General features: G+C 48.6%; 2 protein-coding genes and 4 pseudogenes across 2 annotated transcripts; 1 reads left to right on the top strand and 5 right to left on the bottom strand.

Moving 5' to 3' along the window:
• Window positions 1-53: 53 nt before the first annotated feature.
• Window positions 54-2,631, top strand: LOC131478327 (pre-mRNA-splicing factor SYF1-like; annotated as a pseudogene).
• Window positions 2,632-6,431: 3,800 nt separating this feature from the next.
• On the bottom strand, window positions 6,432-7,045 carry LOC131478324 (protein FAM50A-like; annotated as a pseudogene).
• A 1,688-nt stretch (window positions 7,046-8,733) lies between these two features.
• Window positions 8,734-10,400, bottom strand: LOC131479634 (parafibromin-like). Its single transcript, XM_058660985.1, has one exon. The coding sequence runs from the start codon at window positions 10,398-10,400 to the stop codon at window positions 8,805-8,807; it is 1,596 nt and encodes a 531-aa protein (XP_058516968.1). The 3' UTR covers window positions 8,734-8,804.
• A 748-nt stretch (window positions 10,401-11,148) lies between these two features.
• LOC131479633 (protein FAM50A-like) lies at window positions 11,149-12,042 on the bottom strand (annotated as a pseudogene).
• A 1,688-nt stretch (window positions 12,043-13,730) lies between these two features.
• Window positions 13,731-15,397, bottom strand: LOC131479632 (parafibromin-like). Its single transcript, XM_058660984.1, has one exon. It carries the CDS (start codon window positions 15,395-15,397, stop codon window positions 13,802-13,804), a length of 1,596 nt encoding a protein of 531 aa, XP_058516967.1. The 3' UTR covers window positions 13,731-13,801.
• A 748-nt stretch (window positions 15,398-16,145) lies between these two features.
• On the bottom strand, window positions 16,146-17,039 carry LOC131479631 (protein FAM50A-like; annotated as a pseudogene).
• Window positions 17,040-18,698: the final 1,659 nt, after the last annotated feature.

Here is an 18,698-nt window from a genome sequence, read left to right as displayed (position 1 = left end):
ATTGCATGAGGACCAGTGACCTCGGGACCTGTTGGCGGACTTAAAATCCCAAGATGCAGCAACTGGGGAAATCAGCATCAGATGAGGATCTTCCCTTTGAAAAGGAGATCACACAAAACAAGTACTGCATCAAATCCTGGCTCTGCTACATCAAGTTCAAACAGGGGGTCTCCAAACCCAGGCTCAACCAGCTGTATGAGCCGGCGCTCAATGTCCTGCCTGGCAGCTACAAGCTCTGGTCACATTACCTAAAGGAGTGGAGTGCCCAGGTGAAGCACCGCTGTGTGACAGACCCCGCCTATGAGGATGTCAACAACTGTCACGAGAGGGTCTTAGTATTCATGCACAAGATGCCCCCACTGTGGCTGGATTACTGCCAGCTCCTGATGGACCAGGGCTGCATCACACACACCACACCTTCAAACACACCCTGCCGGCCCTGTGCATCACACAGCACTGCCGCCTCTGGCCCCTGTACCTGTGTTTCCTGGGCTCACACCCTCTGCCTGAGACAGCCATGCGAGTCTACAGGTGCTTCTTCAAGGTGAGACCCGAGAACGCTGAGGAATATATTGACTACCTCAAGGGCAGTGATCGGCTGGACGAGGAGGCACAGTGCCTGGCCACCGTGGTCAATGATGAACACTTTGTGTCCAAGGCCGGCAAGTCCAGGTACCAGCTGTGGTTCGAGCTGTGTGACCTCATGTTGCAGAAGTCTAACAAGGTGCATTCCCTCTACATGGAAGCCATCATCCGCTGGGGCCTCACCTGCTTCACCAACCACCTGGGCAAGCTCAAGCTCTAGTACTTGCTGGCTACTACAGCCGTAGCGGCCACTTTGAGAAGGCTTGGAAAGTGTACGAGGAGGCCATCAAGACCGTGATGACTGTGAGAAACTTCACACAGGTTTTTGACAGCTACGCCCAGTTTGAGGAGAGCTTGATCTCTGCCAAGATGGAGGCAGCCTCGGAACTGGGGTGTGAGAAGGAGGATGAGGACATGCACCTGGAGCTGCCCCTGGCCCGCTTTGAACAGCTCATCGACTGGCAGCCCCTGCTACCCAACAGCATTCTGATCCACCAGAACATGAATAAAGTATAAGAGTGGCATAAACGCGTGGCTCTGCATGAAGGCCATCCTGGTGAGATCATCAAGACATACATGGAGGCCGTGCAGACAGTGGACCCCTTCTAGGCCATGGGCAAGGCCTACACGTTGTAGGTTGCATTTGCCAAGTTTTATGAAGACAGTGGGTAGCTGGACGATGCCCGTGTAATCCTGGAGAAGGCCATGAAGGTGAACTTCAAGCAGCTGGACAACCTGGCCAGTGGGCGGGACCAGTGTGGGGAGCTGGAGCTGTGCACAAGAACTAGAAGGCGGCACTGAGGCTGCTGAGGAAGGCCACAGCACTGCCTGCCCCCCCGGCTGACTACTTCAACAGCTCAGAGACCCTGCAGAGATGCGTGTACTAGTCCCTGAAGCTATGATCAATGCTCGTCGACCTGGAGGAGAGCCTGAGCACCTTCCAGTCCACCAAGGCAGTGTATGACAGCATTCTGGACCTGAGAATCGCCATGCCCCTCACGGTTATCCGCTATGCCGTGTTCCTGGAGGAGCATAAGTACTTTGAGGACAGCTTCAAGGCCTATGAGCGTGGCATCTCACTGTTTGAGTGGCCCAACATGTCCGATATCTGGAGCTTCTACCTGGCCAAGTTCATCACTCGGTAAGGGGGCAGTAAGCTGGAGCAGACCTGGGACCTCTTTGAACAGGTGCTGGATGGCTGCCCTCCAAATACTGCAAGACTCTACTTGTTGTATGCACAGCTGGAGGAGGAGTGGGGCCTGGCCTTGCACGCCATGGCCATGTATGAGCACGCAACCCTCGCTGTTGAGCCTGCACAACATGCTCCAACTCTACATCAAGAGGGCAGCTGAGATCTACAGGTTCATGAGTACCTGCAGCATCTACCAGAAGGCCATCAAGGTGCTGTCAGACAAGCATGTCCCGGAGATGTGCCTGCAGTTCACGGAGATGGAGTGCAAGCTCAGGGAGATTGACCAGGCCCACTCCATCTACAGCTTCTGCTCGCAAATCTGTGACCCAAGGTTGACCAGTGCCTTCTGGAAGACTTGGAAGGAGTTCGAGGCATGTCAGGGCAATGAGGACATGATCCACAAGATGCTGCAGGTCCACCGCAGTGTGGAGGCCATCTACAATACACAGATCAACTTCATGGCCTTCCACATGCTCAAGGTGTTGGGCAGTGCTACAGGCACCATGTCTGACCTGGCCCTGGGGTAGAGTGGTGTGGATGACATGAGGCTGCTGGAACAGAGGGCCAGGCAGCTGGTAGCCCAGGCTAAGCGGGACAAGTCCCAGCGATCCCAGAGCAAGATCTTGTTTGGGAGGAGCAATGCTGCCTGTGAGGAGCTGGCCGAGACAGCCCAGCAGGACAACCCTGAGGAGATCCAGCTGGGTGAAGATGAAGAGATGGACCTGGAGCCCTGTGAGGTACTGCTGTGGCAGCAGAGTGTCCCAGTGGTCATGTTCAGGAGCCTGAAGGAAAACTACACCACAAATCTGCCTAGGAGGCAGCAGAGCTGGCTCAAGTACTTGTGTCCCCACTGACTGGATGGAGGTCCGGTTCCACATTCAACCCAGGCCATGCCTGCCACTTGTGGGCCCTTGTGCACTGAATCAGTATGTGGGAGCCTCTTCCCTTTCTCTTAATTGAACAAATGAGTGCTTGTATGAATAAAATAACCTTTTCCAGTGTCACATAGTGACACAAATGCTTATCTTGGATTCACTTTCTTGGCAGTATTTCCATCTCAAAAATGGGCGGGGCGTGGGGCTTGGGTGGAGGGAGCTTCCATCTGCATGGCAGCTGCTGGAAGTACCAGGTTAGACTCAATGCTTGGGGCACTGGCCATGACCACGGCTGACACAGAGGGGAGCAAATCCTGGTTTTATGTGGCCTACACACCAAATGGCACCAGAGTTGAACTAGGCTTCAATGCCCATTGACATGTGAGAACTGAATGGGATGCGGGACACACTGGACCAGTCTGCTGCACATACTGGCAAGCACGGGAAACATGTCAGAGGGTTCTGGCTTGGTGGGGGTTACTGCCGATTGCTCTGAAGAGGCTGTAGCTCCCACTGGGTTGTGTGAGGGCCAAACGTATGGTGGACAGGATCGGGCTTGGCACCAAAATCCATTGGTTTGTGTAGAAGGCAGGGCTGGAAATAAAACTGACCTAGAAATTGCAACCACCGGCATATGTAGAGGCTGATTCAGGCAATGATCTGTGCCAGACCCTGTACTGGCAAGCTCACACAAGAATCTGGTCTGGAATCATCTCAAACAAAGTTTTCTTGGGGTTCACCCCAATCAAACTGAACTCAGAACCCCAACCAGGATGAGATTTGCACATTCCATGGTCTGACCATGGAGTAAAGCTGAGCCTCTTCAGAGGCTCAGACACAGAAGTGGACAGCAAATGCAGGTGGACATGAAGGATATGATAGTACATTGGAGCCTACTTGTAACACCTGCTACTAGAGCAGAGGATAGAACAACTGGATCAATTACTCCAGCCAAGTGTTGGTAGCGAAAATCTGAGCAAGTGGAGGTGCTAACGTGGACTCTGCCTGACAGTGTAAGAGATTTCACCGTGCTTGGAATGGCAAAATTGGCAGCAATTCAGAACAGTCAAACTATTGAAACAACTTGAGCAGTGTTCTCAGAGAATGGCTCACATCGGGGACAGTTGGTGTGGCTTCTCCCTTTGTCTCTCCCCTTTCCCCAGATACAAGAAGGAAGAAAGAAATGTGGAAACAAGAGCCTTATCCACTTTCCTGTAGCCCTTGACCCTTTGAGCCATAGTCAACTATATAAAGGTCATCAACATTTTTAAAAAATGGGCAGGACCAGTCAGGATCCCTTCTTGCCTTAGCAGCAGGTACTGCATGCACATTGCAAAGCAGGACAGAAAGTAGCATTTGTTATTTCATTATGTTGACTTTAGTGCTGTCAGAAAACCAACCCCAGAGGCTTGCCATGTTTTTCCCAAAGTTACACAAGCTGTTCCCTTTAAGATGGCAGAATCATCTTGTTAGAGGCCACGGTGAGGTAGCAGTTCTGTTTCTAAGGGACCCAAGAGTCTGCAGCCAGAGCACACAGAGGACAATGGAAAGGGCAAAAAAAGAGGAGACTTCTGCAATTTTAATATTCCTTAGAAGTTTAGCTTTTGCTAGAAAAAAGTATCTTCCTTATTCTTCTGATCGTGACCAGAGGGGCTTAAACGGCACTTGGAGACCTCTTCCAGTCAGTCACTGGGAGTTGAAAGTGGAATTACCAGGAATCACTGACCATCTAGAAAATGGATCCAACCCACGCCACCTGCTGGTGACTCACTTGCTCTGCACCTGGGTGTGTGCACCATCTATTCAGCTTAGTGAGCCCAGGTTGAGCTCCCAAGGGAGTCAGCATTTATTACCAAATCTCTTCACACTGTGCTTAGAAAAGCAAATATTCTCTTTCATTAATACTAGGGCAGTACTGGGTAGTCAAAGGGAACATAAATGAGGCTTGTACAAATGGTGCTGTTGATAAGCAGGGAAAACATAGCATTAAAGACTTGACCCCAGGTGAGAAGAACTGTGGTTTAGTGAATCCTGTAAACCTCAATTTACACCCACATTGCAGTGGGTGTTTTTGACTCTCATTGACTTCAATGAAAATTGTCAGTATGTGATAGTTTTGTGAATTTGGGGAGGTGGTTTTTATGTAATTTTTTTCCTGGATATTTCCAAAAAAGAATTCTTTTTAAACATTTTTAATCATTCTTATTTGAGAGGGAGGCAGATATACAGAGAGAGGCAAGAAAGAGAGGGGGCAGGGGTCCCTCCAATTGCTGGTGTACTCTCCAAATGGCTGTAAGGTCAGAGCTGAGCCAATTAGAATCAGGGGCCAGGAGCTGCTTTCAGGTGTCCTATGTGGTGCCCCTGTAGGATGCTGGCACTGCAGGCTAAGGATTAGCTTGATAAGCCACAATGTGGGCCCTAAGATGAAATTCTTTCAGATTGCTCCTAGAAAGGAAGTCTGTACATTGTAACATTATCATATACTGTGATATCCAGTGCCAGGCAAAAGGTGAAGCAAAATAAAGCTCTCTGTCTCTCTGGCCACTGTGATTGTTTCTCAGGGACACCTGTCATTCTCTGTCAGGAGGGAGTGACCGCTAGACCTGGATTATCTCCTTTGTGGAAAGCAAGCAAGTCTGTGTAATCATTTTTACTTTGCAGGAGGTGGGAGACAGAAAGCTTAGACCATGCAAATAAAGCAAATGGAAGGACACAGACCTGGGGCTCAGGGCTTCAGAAAGGAGGCTCAGTGAACAAACCTGCCACTAGTTGTCAAGACCTTTGGAAATGCTAATTGGATTATAAAATAGTGGGTTCCACTTGAATGAATCCTTGGCCCTGATTTGGTGCCTTGTTTAACATGATACCTAAGAGAAGACAGCTTGCCCCTGGCACCTGATCATGAATGACACTATCTTCCTGCTTAGAATTGGAAACCGCCATCTCTGCAGATTTCAGCTGACAGTGGGCTTGCAGTCACATTTCTTCCACTCCTCACTGTGGGCTCTGTTGGGAGTCATGCAACCTGCCTGAGCTCCACCTTCCTGGATCAGTGCTTGGGTTTCTTGTGCTGCTGGACTTGAGCTGGTATTTCTATCTTCCCATTTCTCACCACTGGATGCCAGTGGAGGACCAGGGCTGAAACACCAAAGGCTATGGCTGTTTTTGAGCAGGCTAGGGAGTGTTACAAACAGAAGGATGATCCCTTGTTCCAGCAAGTCATCAAGCCTAGCAATGACCTTGAGTTAAGTGGAGCTAATCGGAAAATGTTGTTAGGCTTCATTCCCTAAGTGTTACATGATATTTTCATCCGGAAATTGAGAATGAGACTCAGAGGATTTCTGTTCATCCCAGCAAGAGGTTATGTGAATCCAGGTTCCTCTGACTTCCACTTGCTCCTCTTGTAGGTGTTGCACAGATTTGACTCCACAAATGAGCAGCTCCTGTGCTCTGAAATGACAATTTGGGACACAGGTGTCATTTTGGGGATCTGACTCATCCCTTATGTAGAAGGTGACGATCTTCTATGAGAGCTATTCCATTGGATTTCTGACATGAGAGAAACTAGGGATCACTTTCATTTCTCTGTGTATTAGTCCAGCTTCCTTGGTTAGAATTGGGCCTGAGTCTATTAACCACGGAGCCACTTTTTCATCACCAATCACCCGCGCCAACCTCTTGGGTTTTCTCCTAGCAAATTTAGATACACTTTAAATGGATTTTACCTAAAACATGAGATTCTAATATGGCTTTATGATGTGGATTTGCCTCAGCATCCTCTAGCAAGCTCCTCCAGGTGGGAGCTTAATGGCTCTCTGCAGCAACTGCTGCATCGTGTCGCCCTTCTTCATCTTGACTGTGTGCCGGTGCCCAGAGCCATCCCAGGAACCGAAAGTGATTTCAGTCTCCTCACTCTCGATCTTTGCCTGCTTGGCTTCCCACTCCTGTCGCAACTCTTCCTGGAGCCGGTTCTCCTGTTCCTCACGCTCTCGGTCAGGCAAGAAGCTCATATGCACCTCTGGATTCTTCCCTAACTTCCTCCTCTTTGTGGTGACCCGTTCCATTTTCGGCTCCTCCTCATATATGACTCCCTGCTCTTGCTCCAGAGTGAAGGACAGACCAGAGATCTTCCGCTTGGCCTCCTTGTGCTCCTTCTCCCGCAGCTTGTCCAGCTTCAGCTGTAGCTGCTTGGATCGCTCCTCACGGCGCTGGACTTGAGCTCTACCTCCACGGCATCGTAGTGTGTATAGAACTTCTTGTCACCCTTGGATTTTATGTTTTCCGCTGCTGTCCGCTGCTTCATCTGTTCCATTTGCTTACGCTGCTTCTCTCGCGTCTTCATCAGGTGCATGGCACAGCCTGCCTCGCTTGCAGTGCCCTTGTACTGAGCCATGGCGGCGGTAGTGACAGCAACCCGGGCTGGTCTCCGCCAGTGCCTGTAGAGTTCCTGCTGACCACGGTGATGGCTCCCCTGCCGCTGCGCCCGCCACGCAGCAACAGCAGCAGCTCTCGCTACCTCCTTCGCCAACAACAGCAGCAGGGGCTGGACTACAAACACAGACATATAAGTTGCTTTGTGGCATGCAAATTTGACTTCATTTGGATATAAGCCCAGGAGTGGGACAGTCAGGTCATGTGGTAGATCAATGTTGACTTGTCCAACTCTGAATATGGATTCCCATAGTTGCTACATCTTGGGGTTTAAGTCTGCCAACAGGCTCCAAGGTCACCGATCGTGAACCACCAGAGACCAGCTCGTGAGGAATGTCCCGTCCATTCAGCACAAGTTCAAGGCTTATAAAGGCTTACAGAAAGGGAGGGTAGGAGGGCATTTTCAGGTAATCCCTGAAAAACAGGGCAAACGGAGACTCTGAGATGGACTATGTCAATCAGAGGATTCTTCAGCGACCTCATCGTGCTTGCAATGGCGAGACTGGCAGCAATTCACAACTGTTGAACTATCCAAACCACTTGAGCAGGACCCTCGGAGCATGCCCCACATCAGGGACCTGGGATGGGTGAAAGACTGGGTAGGGGCCTCTCCCTTTACCTCCTCCTTTACCCCAGATACAGGAAAAAAAATGTGGAGAGGAAACAATAGTCTTGCCCACTTTCCTGTAGCCCTTGAGCCTTTGTGCCCTAATAAACTGTGTAAAAATCATCAAAAAAAAGAAGAAGAAGAAAGAAAAAAACAAGTGATTTTACACAAAACTCTTGCAGAATATAGTCCTTAACCATTTCACCATTTACAGGAAAAAGCAACAACAAAAACAACAACAAGTCACATTCCTTTGCTTGCTTTTGGAAATACACCATTGATTTTATAGTATTTTCATTAACAGAATAACAGAGAAATAAGAAATCAGAAGTGGCTAATGTCCTCACCTTGCACGAGCTGGAACCCCATATGGGTACCGGATCATATCCCAGCCGCCCCACTTCCCATCCAGCTCCCTGCCCGTGGCCTGGGAAAGCAGTCAAGGATGGCCCAAAGCTTTGGGACCTTGCACCCGCATGGGAGACCTGGGAGAGGCTCCAGTCTCCTGGTTTCGACTCAGCTTAGCTCCGGCCATTGGGGCAGCTTGGGGAGTGAATCAATGGACAGAAGATCTTCCTCTCTGTCTCTTCACCCCGTTGTATATCCGCCTTTCAAATTAAAAAAAAAAAAAAAAAAAAAAAAAAGGAGAAACACATCGGAGACTTGGCTCCACTCAGATAGCTACTCTTTGAAGAAAAATAATAAAAGACATCAGAAGCAAGATGGTTTTGAAAGCTTTATTGCAATCTCTAAGTGTACAACCTTTATATTCCGGCTTCTACTTTCTAAAGAAACAACTCTTAAGTGATGCTAATATAGCCAATGAGAAAAAAAAAAAAAAAAAAACACTTCTATCAAAATATACAATTTCAACTACAGACTAGAAGGCTAATATTTACAAAATATCTGGAAGCCAAAAGTTTGCTTCTCTGGATGAGAAGCAGCATCCCTTTGAAGCACAAAGCATCAAACAAAGTCTATAGCAAGATCGATGTGTGAGCGTCTTCATTGGTCAGATTCCAGATAAATTCATAAAGCTTGAGTCTCAGTCTTTGCAGCAACGTATATCCGTGTTTCTGAATCCAGATTTCCAGAAAAGAGGGAACCAAGTAATTCAGAATCTCAAGTGAGATTTATGGCTCACCATGTATCTATCCAGTGTGTCCCAGAACCTCAAGAAAATTAGTCTATCCAAATGCCGCTTATGGTGGCTGAGTTCTAGCACTGTCACGTCCCATTTCTGAACATTTGGATCTAGACGAGTTTCTTCATACTTGAGATGGAAGGCTTTGATTCTGGCAAATATGTCAACTGGTGATCCATCAGGCAAAAGCCACGGCCACCCTTTGAACTGCCAAGCGGGACCTTGCACAAACACTGCCACAACCCGGTCCCAATCTTGAGGCATAAGTTTAAGGGGCTGATCTAGTACTTTGTAAGGTACTGTGACACTACTTACAGTGCCACCTGGTTGCATTTGCTCTTTCCTTCTCTGTATTAGAGTTTCATGTTCTCGTTGACAACCCTGCTTCTTCTTTTCATCGGATGAGACAAATTTGAAATCCTGTAGAAGGTCTTCTACATTGAGCATGGTTATCAAAGACGTGGTAGCTGCAGGAATTATGATGATGGGAGTTTGAGAAGCTTTCTTCTGATTCGTGGGAGGTCTTGCTTGTGAAAGCGGTCTTGGTACTGGCTGTGCTGCAGGTGTCTGAGTCTTGTGGGCAGATGCACCCTCCGTTAACAGTTTCAGTGGCATACCGTGGTAGGTGCCCCTAGTGTCGATTTTGAAGCCTTCCGTTTCTTTTCCTTTGAACCTCTCCTGATCGTATCTGTCGTATGCGGCCAGGATAGGCTGTTTCAAACGCACTGTGGGATCCACTGGGGCTGCATTTGGAGCTGGTCGCCGGCGTTCAGGTGCCCGCCCTTCTTCTCGGTCCTCCACAGACTGCAGAATTGCAAAAATATCCTTTGCAAAAGTCTTTCCTGTGCTCTGTAAGATCGTGTTGCGTGTCCTCCACACTCTCTCCCTGCTGACAATCTCTCGGGTCACATCTACCTCAGCATCTACAAAGCTCCTCGGCTTAAGGGCAGTGAGAGCATCATTCAGGTCGGTCTTGATAGTAGCTCGTTTCTTAGCCATAATTTTGGCTTTGATTGCAGCAATTTTTTCCACCGTCATGTCTTCAGACAAAGACCTAATCCGCTCAGTCTGTACGACCTCTTCCTTATGGCCCTCCAAACGAGCAGCCAGTCTCTCTCTATCCAGACGTATGCATTCTTCATTCTCAAGGCGCGGTTTCTTGGCTTCTGCTAGAACTTCATCTGCAGCTCTTTTGACTCGAGCAGATCGCTGAAGACCTAGCTCCAGGGGGAGGCTTCTGTCAATACTTGCGCACGTTGATGCTTCCCCGTTGAGATAGCCAAGCAGATCTTTGCGGTCCGGTCTTTTAACCACAGGAATATTTTCAGCAGCTGCACGGCGGACATAAACGGGATGAGAAAGGTGCACGTTTCTCAGCAGGAACAGGATGCATTCCAGCGTGTAGTACTCCCTCGGCTGGTCTTTCTTCTCAGCCGCCCACACCACATAGTTGGTCTTGACGTTCTTTGGCCAGGAGAACTCCCCAAAGATGACTTCGTCCCCCTTGACCACGATCTCCTTCTTTTGGATGGTGTACTGTCTCAAGACGCTGAGAATGTCCGCCATCTTCCCCAGCTCGCCCTCACCGTTGGTCAGAAATGTCCTGTCTATCCAGCACAAGCTCAAGGTTTATAAAGGCTTACACAAAGGGAGGGTAGGAGGGCGTTTTCAGGTAGTCCCTCCACCCAATAAGGACACTTTGATTGGCTAAAAGGCACGCCTAATCCCGTTGACCTTCCAATCATGTCAGAGGTCACAGTCCCTCTACAGGGATGGAAGGTATGCCTCAGGGCAGATAAGCTCTAGGTCACACCCCCTAGGTAGCAGGCAAGAGACCTGGGGTGATTTCCCACAGCTGCACTTACCCTAACTCCACTCTCAGCAGTGCAGAGTGTAGAATACTTTTCTTCCCACATCCACGCCAAGAGTTAGTGGATATTGAGTGGGATCACATTCAATCTGTGTATGACTTCTGGTAACAGGGCCATGTTCCCGTCTTGATTCTACTGATCCTGGAACATGGTACATGTCTCCATCTTTTAGTGTCTCTTTAAACGTTGAATAATTCTTGGGTCTTCCACATCCTTGTTTAGGTTTTATTCCGATGTATCTAAGGTGGTTCTCCCTATCCTGAATGGGACTGTCTTTACAAGTTAGTTCTCGTTCATTTTTTTTTTCTCCTTTCCTTGATGGGTACTTGCTTATTGAAACAAGAAATGGAGCGGAATTAGGGCAAGGGGGGATATCTGGAGTTCTGAAGATGCAGGAGTGGTCCGCAGTGGCCTGGGGCATTTGAAGCCACACAGCTTCTTACTCAGCGGATGGTGTACGTATCCCACTTCTTCTCTGGGCCGTAGGGCTCCCAGCAGCTGGCAGGGAAGATGTGCTTGTTCTTCTCACACCAACTCCTCAGCACCACCTTGCCAGCATGCGATTCATCCTTCTCCAAGGTGGCGTCACTGAGCAGCTGCATATCATCATGCTCGTGGAAGATAAAGAGCGGTCCACTCTTTCCTCGGGCCTTGGTGACAATGAACTGATAGAAGCTGTGATGATGGGGAAGGATCAGATCCTGCTTGATGAACATGGGCTGCTCCACGCCAGCCGAGCTGAGCTCACGGAAGTCCTTCCTCAAGGGCCTTCTGCATCGTGTCGCCCTTCTTCATCTTGACTGTGTGCCGGTGCCCAGAGCCATCCCAGGAACCGAAAGTGATTTCAGTCTCCTCACTCTCGATCTTTGCCTGCTTGGCTTCCCACTCCTGTCGCAACTCTTCCTGGAGCCGGTTCTCCTGTTCCTCACGCTCTCGGTCAGGCAAGAAGCTCATATGCACCTCTGGATTCTTCCCTAACTTCCTCCTCTTTGTGGTGACCCGTTCCATTTTCGGCTCCTCCTCATATATGACTCCCTGCTCTTGCTCCAGAGTGAAGGACAGACCAGAGATCTTCTGCTTGGCCTCCTTGTGCTCCTTCTCCCGCAGCTTGTCCAGCTTCAGCTGTAGCTGCTTGGATCGCTCCTCACGGCGCTGGACTTGAGCTCTACCTCCACGGCATCGTAGTGTGTATAGAACTTCTTGTCACCCTTGGATTTTATGTTTTCCGCTGCTGTCCGCTGCTTCATCTGTTCCATTTGCTTACGCTGCTTCTCTCGCGTCTTCATCAGGTGCATGGCACAGCCTGCCTCGCTTGCAGTGCCCTTGTACTGAGCCATGGCGGCGGTAGTGACAGCAACCCGGGCTGGTCTCCGCCAGTGCCTGTAGAGTTCCTGCTGACCACGGTGATGGCTCCCCTGCCGCTGCGCCCGCCACGCAGCAACAGCAGCAGCTCTCGCTACCTCCTTCGCCAACAACAGCAGCAGGGGCTGGACTACAAACACAGACATATAAGTTGCTTTGTGGCATGCAAATTTGACTTCATTTGGATATAAGCCCAGGAGTGGGACAGTCAGGTCATGTGGTAGATCAATGTTGACTTGTCCAACTCTGAATATGGATTCCCATAGTTGCTACATCTTGGGGTTTAAGTCTGCCAACAGGCTCCAAGGTCACCGATCGTGAACCACCAGAGACCAGCTCGTGAGGAATGTCCCGTCCATTCAGCACAAGTTCAAGGCTTATAAAGGCTTACAGAAAGGGAGGGTAGGAGGGCATTTTCAGGTAATCCCTGAAAAACAGGGCAAACGGAGACTCTGAGATGGACTATGTCAATCAGAGGATTCTTCAGCGACCTCATCGTGCTTGCAATGGCGAGACTGGCAGCAATTCACAACTGTTGAACTATCCAAACCACTTGAGCAGGACCCTCGGAGCATGCCCCACATCAGGGACCTGGGATGGGTGAAAGACTGGGTAGGGGCCTCTCCCTTTACCTCCTCCTTTACCCCAGATACAGGAAAAAAAATGTGGAGAGGAAACAATAGTCTTGCCCACTTTCCTGTAGCCCTTGAGCCTTTGTGCCCTAATAAACTGTGTAAAAATCATCAAAAAAAAGAAGAAGAAGAAAGAAAAAAACAAGTGATTTTACACAAAACTCTTGCAGAATATAGTCCTTAACCATTTCACCATTTACAGGAAAAAGCAACAACAAAAACAACAACAAGTCACATTCCTTTGCTTGCTTTTGGAAATACACCATTGATTTTATAGTATTTTCATTAACAGAATAACAGAGAAATAAGAAATCAGAAGTGGCTAATGTCCTCACCTTGCACGAGCTGGAACCCCATATGGGTACCGGATCATATCCCAGCCGCCCCACTTCCCATCCAGCTCCCTGCCCGTGGCCTGGGAAAGCAGTCAAGGATGGCCCAAAGCTTTGGGACCTTGCACCCGCATGGGAGACCTGGGAGAGGCTCCAGTCTCCTGGTTTCGACTCAGCTTAGCTCCGGCCATTGGGGCAGCTTGGGGAGTGAATCAATGGACAGAAGATCTTCCTCTCTGTCTCTTCACCCCGTTGTATATCCGCCTTTCAAATTAAAAAAAAAAAAAAAAAAAAAAAAAAGGAGAAACACATCGGAGACTTGGCTCCACTCAGATAGCTACTCTTTGAAGAAAAATAATAAAAGACATCAGAAGCAAGATGGTTTTGAAAGCTTTATTGCAATCTCTAAGTGTACAACCTTTATATTCCGGCTTCTACTTTCTAAAGAAACAACTCTTAAGTGATGCTAATATAGCCAATGAGAAAAAAAAAAAAAAAAAAACACTTCTATCAAAATATACAATTTCAACTACAGACTAGAAGGCTAATATTTACAAAATATCTGGAAGCCAAAAGTTTGCTTCTCTGGATGAGAAGCAGCATCCCTTTGAAGCACAAAGCATCAAACAAAGTCTATAGCAAGATCGATGTGTGAGCGTCTTCATTGGTCAGATTCCAGATAAATTCATAAAGCTTGAGTCTCAGTCTTTGCAGCAACGTATATCCGTGTTTCTGAATCCAGATTTCCAGAAAAGAGGGAACCAAGTAATTCAGAATCTCAAGTGAGATTTATGGCTCACCATGTATCTATCCAGTGTGTCCCAGAACCTCAAGAAAATTAGTCTATCCAAATGCCGCTTATGGTGGCTGAGTTCTAGCACTGTCACGTCCCATTTCTGAACATTTGGATCTAGACGAGTTTCTTCATACTTGAGATGGAAGGCTTTGATTCTGGCAAATATGTCAACTGGTGATCCATCAGGCAAAAGCCACGGCCACCCTTTGAACTGCCAAGCGGGACCTTGCACAAACACTGCCACAACCCGGTCCCAATCTTGAGGCATAAGTTTAAGGGGCTGATCTAGTACTTTGTAAGGTACTGTGACACTACTTACAGTGCCACCTGGTTGCATTTGCTCTTTCCTTCTCTGTATTAGAGTTTCATGTTCTCGTTGACAACCCTGCTTCTTCTTTTCATCGGATGAGACAAATTTGAAATCCTGTAGAAGGTCTTCTACATTGAGCATGGTTATCAAAGACGTGGTAGCTGCAGGAATTATGATGATGGGAGTTTGAGAAGCTTTCTTCTGATTCGTGGGAGGTCTTGCTTGTGAAAGCGGTCTTGGTACTGGCTGTGCTGCAGGTGTCTGAGTCTTGTGGGCAGATGCACCCTCCGTTAACAGTTTCAGTGGCATACCGTGGTAGGTGCCCCTAGTGTCGATTTTGAAGCCTTCCGTTTCTTTTCCTTTGAACCTCTCCTGATCGTATCTGTCGTATGCGGCCAGGATAGGCTGTTTCAAACGCACTGTGGGATCCACTGGGGCTGCATTTGGAGCTGGTCGCCGGCGTTCAGGTGCCCGCCCTTCTTCTCGGTCCTCCACAGACTGCAGAATTGCAAAAATATCCTTTGCAAAAGTCTTTCCTGTGCTCTGTAAGATCGTGTTGCGTGTCCTCCACACTCTCTCCCTGCTGACAATCTCTCGGGTCACATCTACCTCAGCATCTACAAAGCTCCTCGGCTTAAGGGCAGTGAGAGCATCATTCAGGTCGGTCTTGATAGTAGCTCGTTTCTTAGCCATAATTTTGGCTTTGATTGCAGCAATTTTTTCCACCGTCATGTCTTCAGACAAAGACCTAATCCGCTCAGTCTGTACGACCTCTTCCTTATGGCCCTCCAAACGAGCAGCCAGTCTCTCTCTATCCAGACGTATGCATTCTTCATTCTCAAGGCGCGGTTTCTTGGCTTCTGCTAGAACTTCATCTGCAGCTCTTTTGACTCGAGCAGATCGCTGAAGACCTAGCTCCAGGGGGAGGCTTCTGTCAATACTTGCGCACGTTGATGCTTCCCCGTTGAGATAGCCAAGCAGATCTTTGCGGTCCGGTCTTTTAACCACAGGAATATTTTCAGCAGCTGCACGGCGGACATAAACGGGATGAGAAAGGTGCACGTTTCTCAGCAGGAACAGGATGCATTCCAGCGTGTAGTACTCCCTCGGCTGGTCTTTCTTCTCAGCCGCCCACACCACATAGTTGGTCTTGACGTTCTTTGGCCAGGAGAACTCCCCAAAGATGACTTCGTCCCCCTTGACCACGATCTCCTTCTTTTGGATGGTGTACTGTCTCAAGACGCTGAGAATGTCCGCCATCTTCCCCAGCTCGCCCTCACCGTTGGTCAGAAATGTCCTGTCTATCCAGCACAAGCTCAAGGTTTATAAAGGCTTACACAAAGGGAGGGTAGGAGGGCGTTTTCAGGTAGTCCCTCCACCCAATAAGGACACTTTGATTGGCTAAAAGGCACGCCTAATCCCGTTGACCTTCCAATCATGTCAGAGGTCACAGTCCCTCTACAGGGATGGAAGGTATGCCTCAGGGCAGATAAGCTCTAGGTCACACCCCCTAGGTAGCAGGCAAGAGACCTGGGGTGATTTCCCACAGCTGCACTTACCCTAACTCCACTCTCAGCAGTGCAGAGTGTAGAATACTTTTCTTCCCACATCCACGCCAAGAGTTAGTGGATATTGAGTGGGATCACATTCAATCTGTGTATGACTTCTGGTAACAGGGCCATGTTCCCGTCTTGATTCTACTGATCCTGGAACATGGTACATGTCTCCATCTTTTAGTGTCTCTTTAAACGTTGAATAATTCTTGGGTCTTCCACATCCTTGTTTAGGTTTTATTCCGATGTATCTAAGGTGGTTCTCCCTATCCTGAATGGGACTGTCTTTACAAGTTAGTTCTCGTTCATTTTTTTTTTCTCCTTTCCTTGATGGGTACTTGCTTATTGAAACAAGAAATGGAGCGGAATTAGGGCAAGGGGGGATATCTGGAGTTCTGAAGATGCAGGAGTGGTCCGCAGTGGCCTGGGGCATTTGAAGCCACACAGCTTCTTACTCAGCGGATGGTGTACGTATCCCACTTCTTCTCTGGGCCGTAGGGCTCCCAGCAGCTGGCAGGGAAGATGTGCTTGTTCTTCTCACACCAACTCCTCAGCACCACCTTGCCAGCATGCGATTCATCCTTCTCCAAGGTGGCGTCACTGAGCAGCTGCATATCATCATGCTCGTGGAAGATAAAGAGCGGTCCACTCTTTCCTCGGGCCTTGGTGACAATGAACTGATAGAAGCTGTGATGATGGGGAAGGATCAGATCCTGCTTGATGAACATGGGCTGCTCCACGCCAGCCGAGCTGAGCTCACGGAAGTCCTTCCTCAAGGGCCTTCTGCATCGTGTCGCCCTTCTTCATCTTGACTGTGTGCCGGTGCCCAGAGCCATCCCAGGAACCGAAAATGATTTCAGTCTCCTCACTCTCGATCTTTGCCTGCTTGGCTTCCCACTCCTGTCGCAACTCTTCCTGGAGCCGGTTCTCCTGTTCCTCACGCTCTCGGTCAGGCAAGAAGCTCATATGCACCTCTGGATTCTTCCCTAACTTCCTCCTCTTTGTGGTGACCCGTTCCATTTTCGGCTCCTCCTCATATATGACTCCCTGCTCTTGCTCCAGAGTGAAGGACAGACCAGAGATCTTCCGCTTGGCCTCCTTGTGCTCCTTCTCCCGCAGCTTGTCCAGCTTCAGCTGTAGCTGCTTGGATCGCTCCTCACGGCGCTGGACTTGAGCTCTACCTCCACGGCATCGTAGTGTGTATAGAACTTCTTGTCACCCTTGGATTTTATGTTTTCCGCTGCTGTCCGCTGCTTCATCTGTTCCATTTGCTTACGCTGCTTCTCTCGCGTCTTCATCAGGTGCATGGCACAGCCTGCCTCGCTTGCAGTGCCCTTGTACTGAGCCATGGCGGCGGTAGTGACAGCAACCCGGGCTGGTCTCCGCCAGTGCCTGTAGAGTTCCTGCTGACCACGGTGATGGCTCCCCTGCCGCTGCGCCCGCCACGCAGCAACAGCAGCAGCTCTCGCTACCTCCTTCGCCAACAACAGCAGCAGGGGCTGGACTACAAACACAGACATATAAGTTGCTTTGTGGCATGCAAATTTGACTTCATTTGGATATAAGCCCAGGAGTGGGACAGTCAGGTCATGTGGTAGATCAATGTTGACTTGTCCAACTCTGAATATGGATTCCCATAGTTGCTACATCTTGGGGTTTAAGTCTGCCAACAGGCTCCAAGGTCACCGATCGTGAACCACCAGAGACCAGCTCGTGAGGAATGTCCCGTCCATTCAGCACAAGTTCAAGGCTTATAAAGGCTTACAGAAAGGGAGGGTAGGAGGGCATTTTCAGGTAATCCCTGAAAAACAGGGCAAACGGAGACTCTGAGATGGACTATGTCAATCAGAGGATTCTTCAGCGACCTCATCGTGCTTGCAATGGCGAGACTGGCAGCAATTCACAACTGTTGAACTATCCAAACCACTTGAGCAGGACCCTCGGAGCATGCCCCACATCAGGGACCTGGGATGGGTGAAAGACTGGGTAGGGGCCTCTCCCTTTACCTCCTCCTTTACCCCAGATACAGGAAAAAAAATGTGGAGAGGAAACAATAGTCTTGCCCACTTTCCTGTAGCCCTTGAGCCTTTGTGCCCTAATAAACTGTGTAAAAATCATCAAAAAAAAGAAGAAGAAGAAAGAAAAAAACAAGTGATTTTACACAAAACTCTTGCAGAATATAGTCCTTAACCATTTCACCATTTACAGGAAAAAGCAACAACAAAAACAACAACAAGTCACATTCCTTTGCTTGCTTTTGGAAATACACCATTGATTTTATAGTATTTTCATTAACAGAATAACAGAGAAATAAGAAATCAGAAGTGGCTAATGTCCTCACCTTGCACGAGCTGGAACCCCATATGGGTACCGGATCATATCCCAGCCGCCCCACTTCCCATCCAGCTCCCTGCCCGTGGCCTGGGAAAGCAGTCAAGGATGGCCCAAAGCTTTGGGACCTTGCACCCGCATGGGAGACCTGGGAGAGGCTCCAGTCTCCTGGTTTCGACTCAGCTTAGCTCCGGCCATTGGGGCAGCTTGGGGAGTGAATCAATGGACAGAAGATCTTCCTCTCTGTCTCTTCACCCCGTTGTATATCCGCCTTTCAAATTAAAAAAAAAAAAAAAAAAAAAAAAAAGGAGAAACACATCGGAGACTTGGCTCCACTCAGATAGCTACTCTTTGAAGAAAAATAATAAAAGACATCAGAAGCAAGATGGTTTTGAAAGCTTTATTGCAATCTCTAAGTGTACAACCTTTATATTCCGGCTTCTACTTTCTAAAGAAACAACTCTTAAGTGATGCTAATATAGCCAATGAGAAAAAAAAAAAAAAAAAAAAACACTTCTATCAAAATATACAATTTCAACTACAGACTAGAAGGCTAATATTTACAAAATATCTGGAAGCCAAAAGTTTGCTTCTCTGGATGAGAAGCAGCATCCCTTTGAAGCACAAAGCATCAAACAAAGTCTATAGCAAGATCGATGTGTGAGCGTCTTCATTGG

This window comes from Ochotona princeps, chromosome 2, assembly GCF_030435755.1.
Source record: "Ochotona princeps isolate mOchPri1 chromosome 2, mOchPri1.hap1, whole genome shotgun sequence".
NCBI classification, from domain to species: domain Eukaryota; kingdom Metazoa; phylum Chordata; class Mammalia; order Lagomorpha; family Ochotonidae; genus Ochotona; species Ochotona princeps.
The sequence above is the reverse complement of the archived record's forward strand: the minus strand, read 5'-3'. Positions and strand labels throughout refer to the sequence as shown.

Coding starts and splice junctions, on each gene's coding strand:
- LOC131479634 (XM_058660985.1), bottom strand. CDS start 10,400: ATGGCGGACATTCTCAGCGTCTTGAGACAGTACACCATCCAAAAGAAG.
- LOC131479632 (XM_058660984.1), bottom strand. CDS start 15,397: ATGGCGGACATTCTCAGCGTCTTGAGACAGTACACCATCCAAAAGAAG.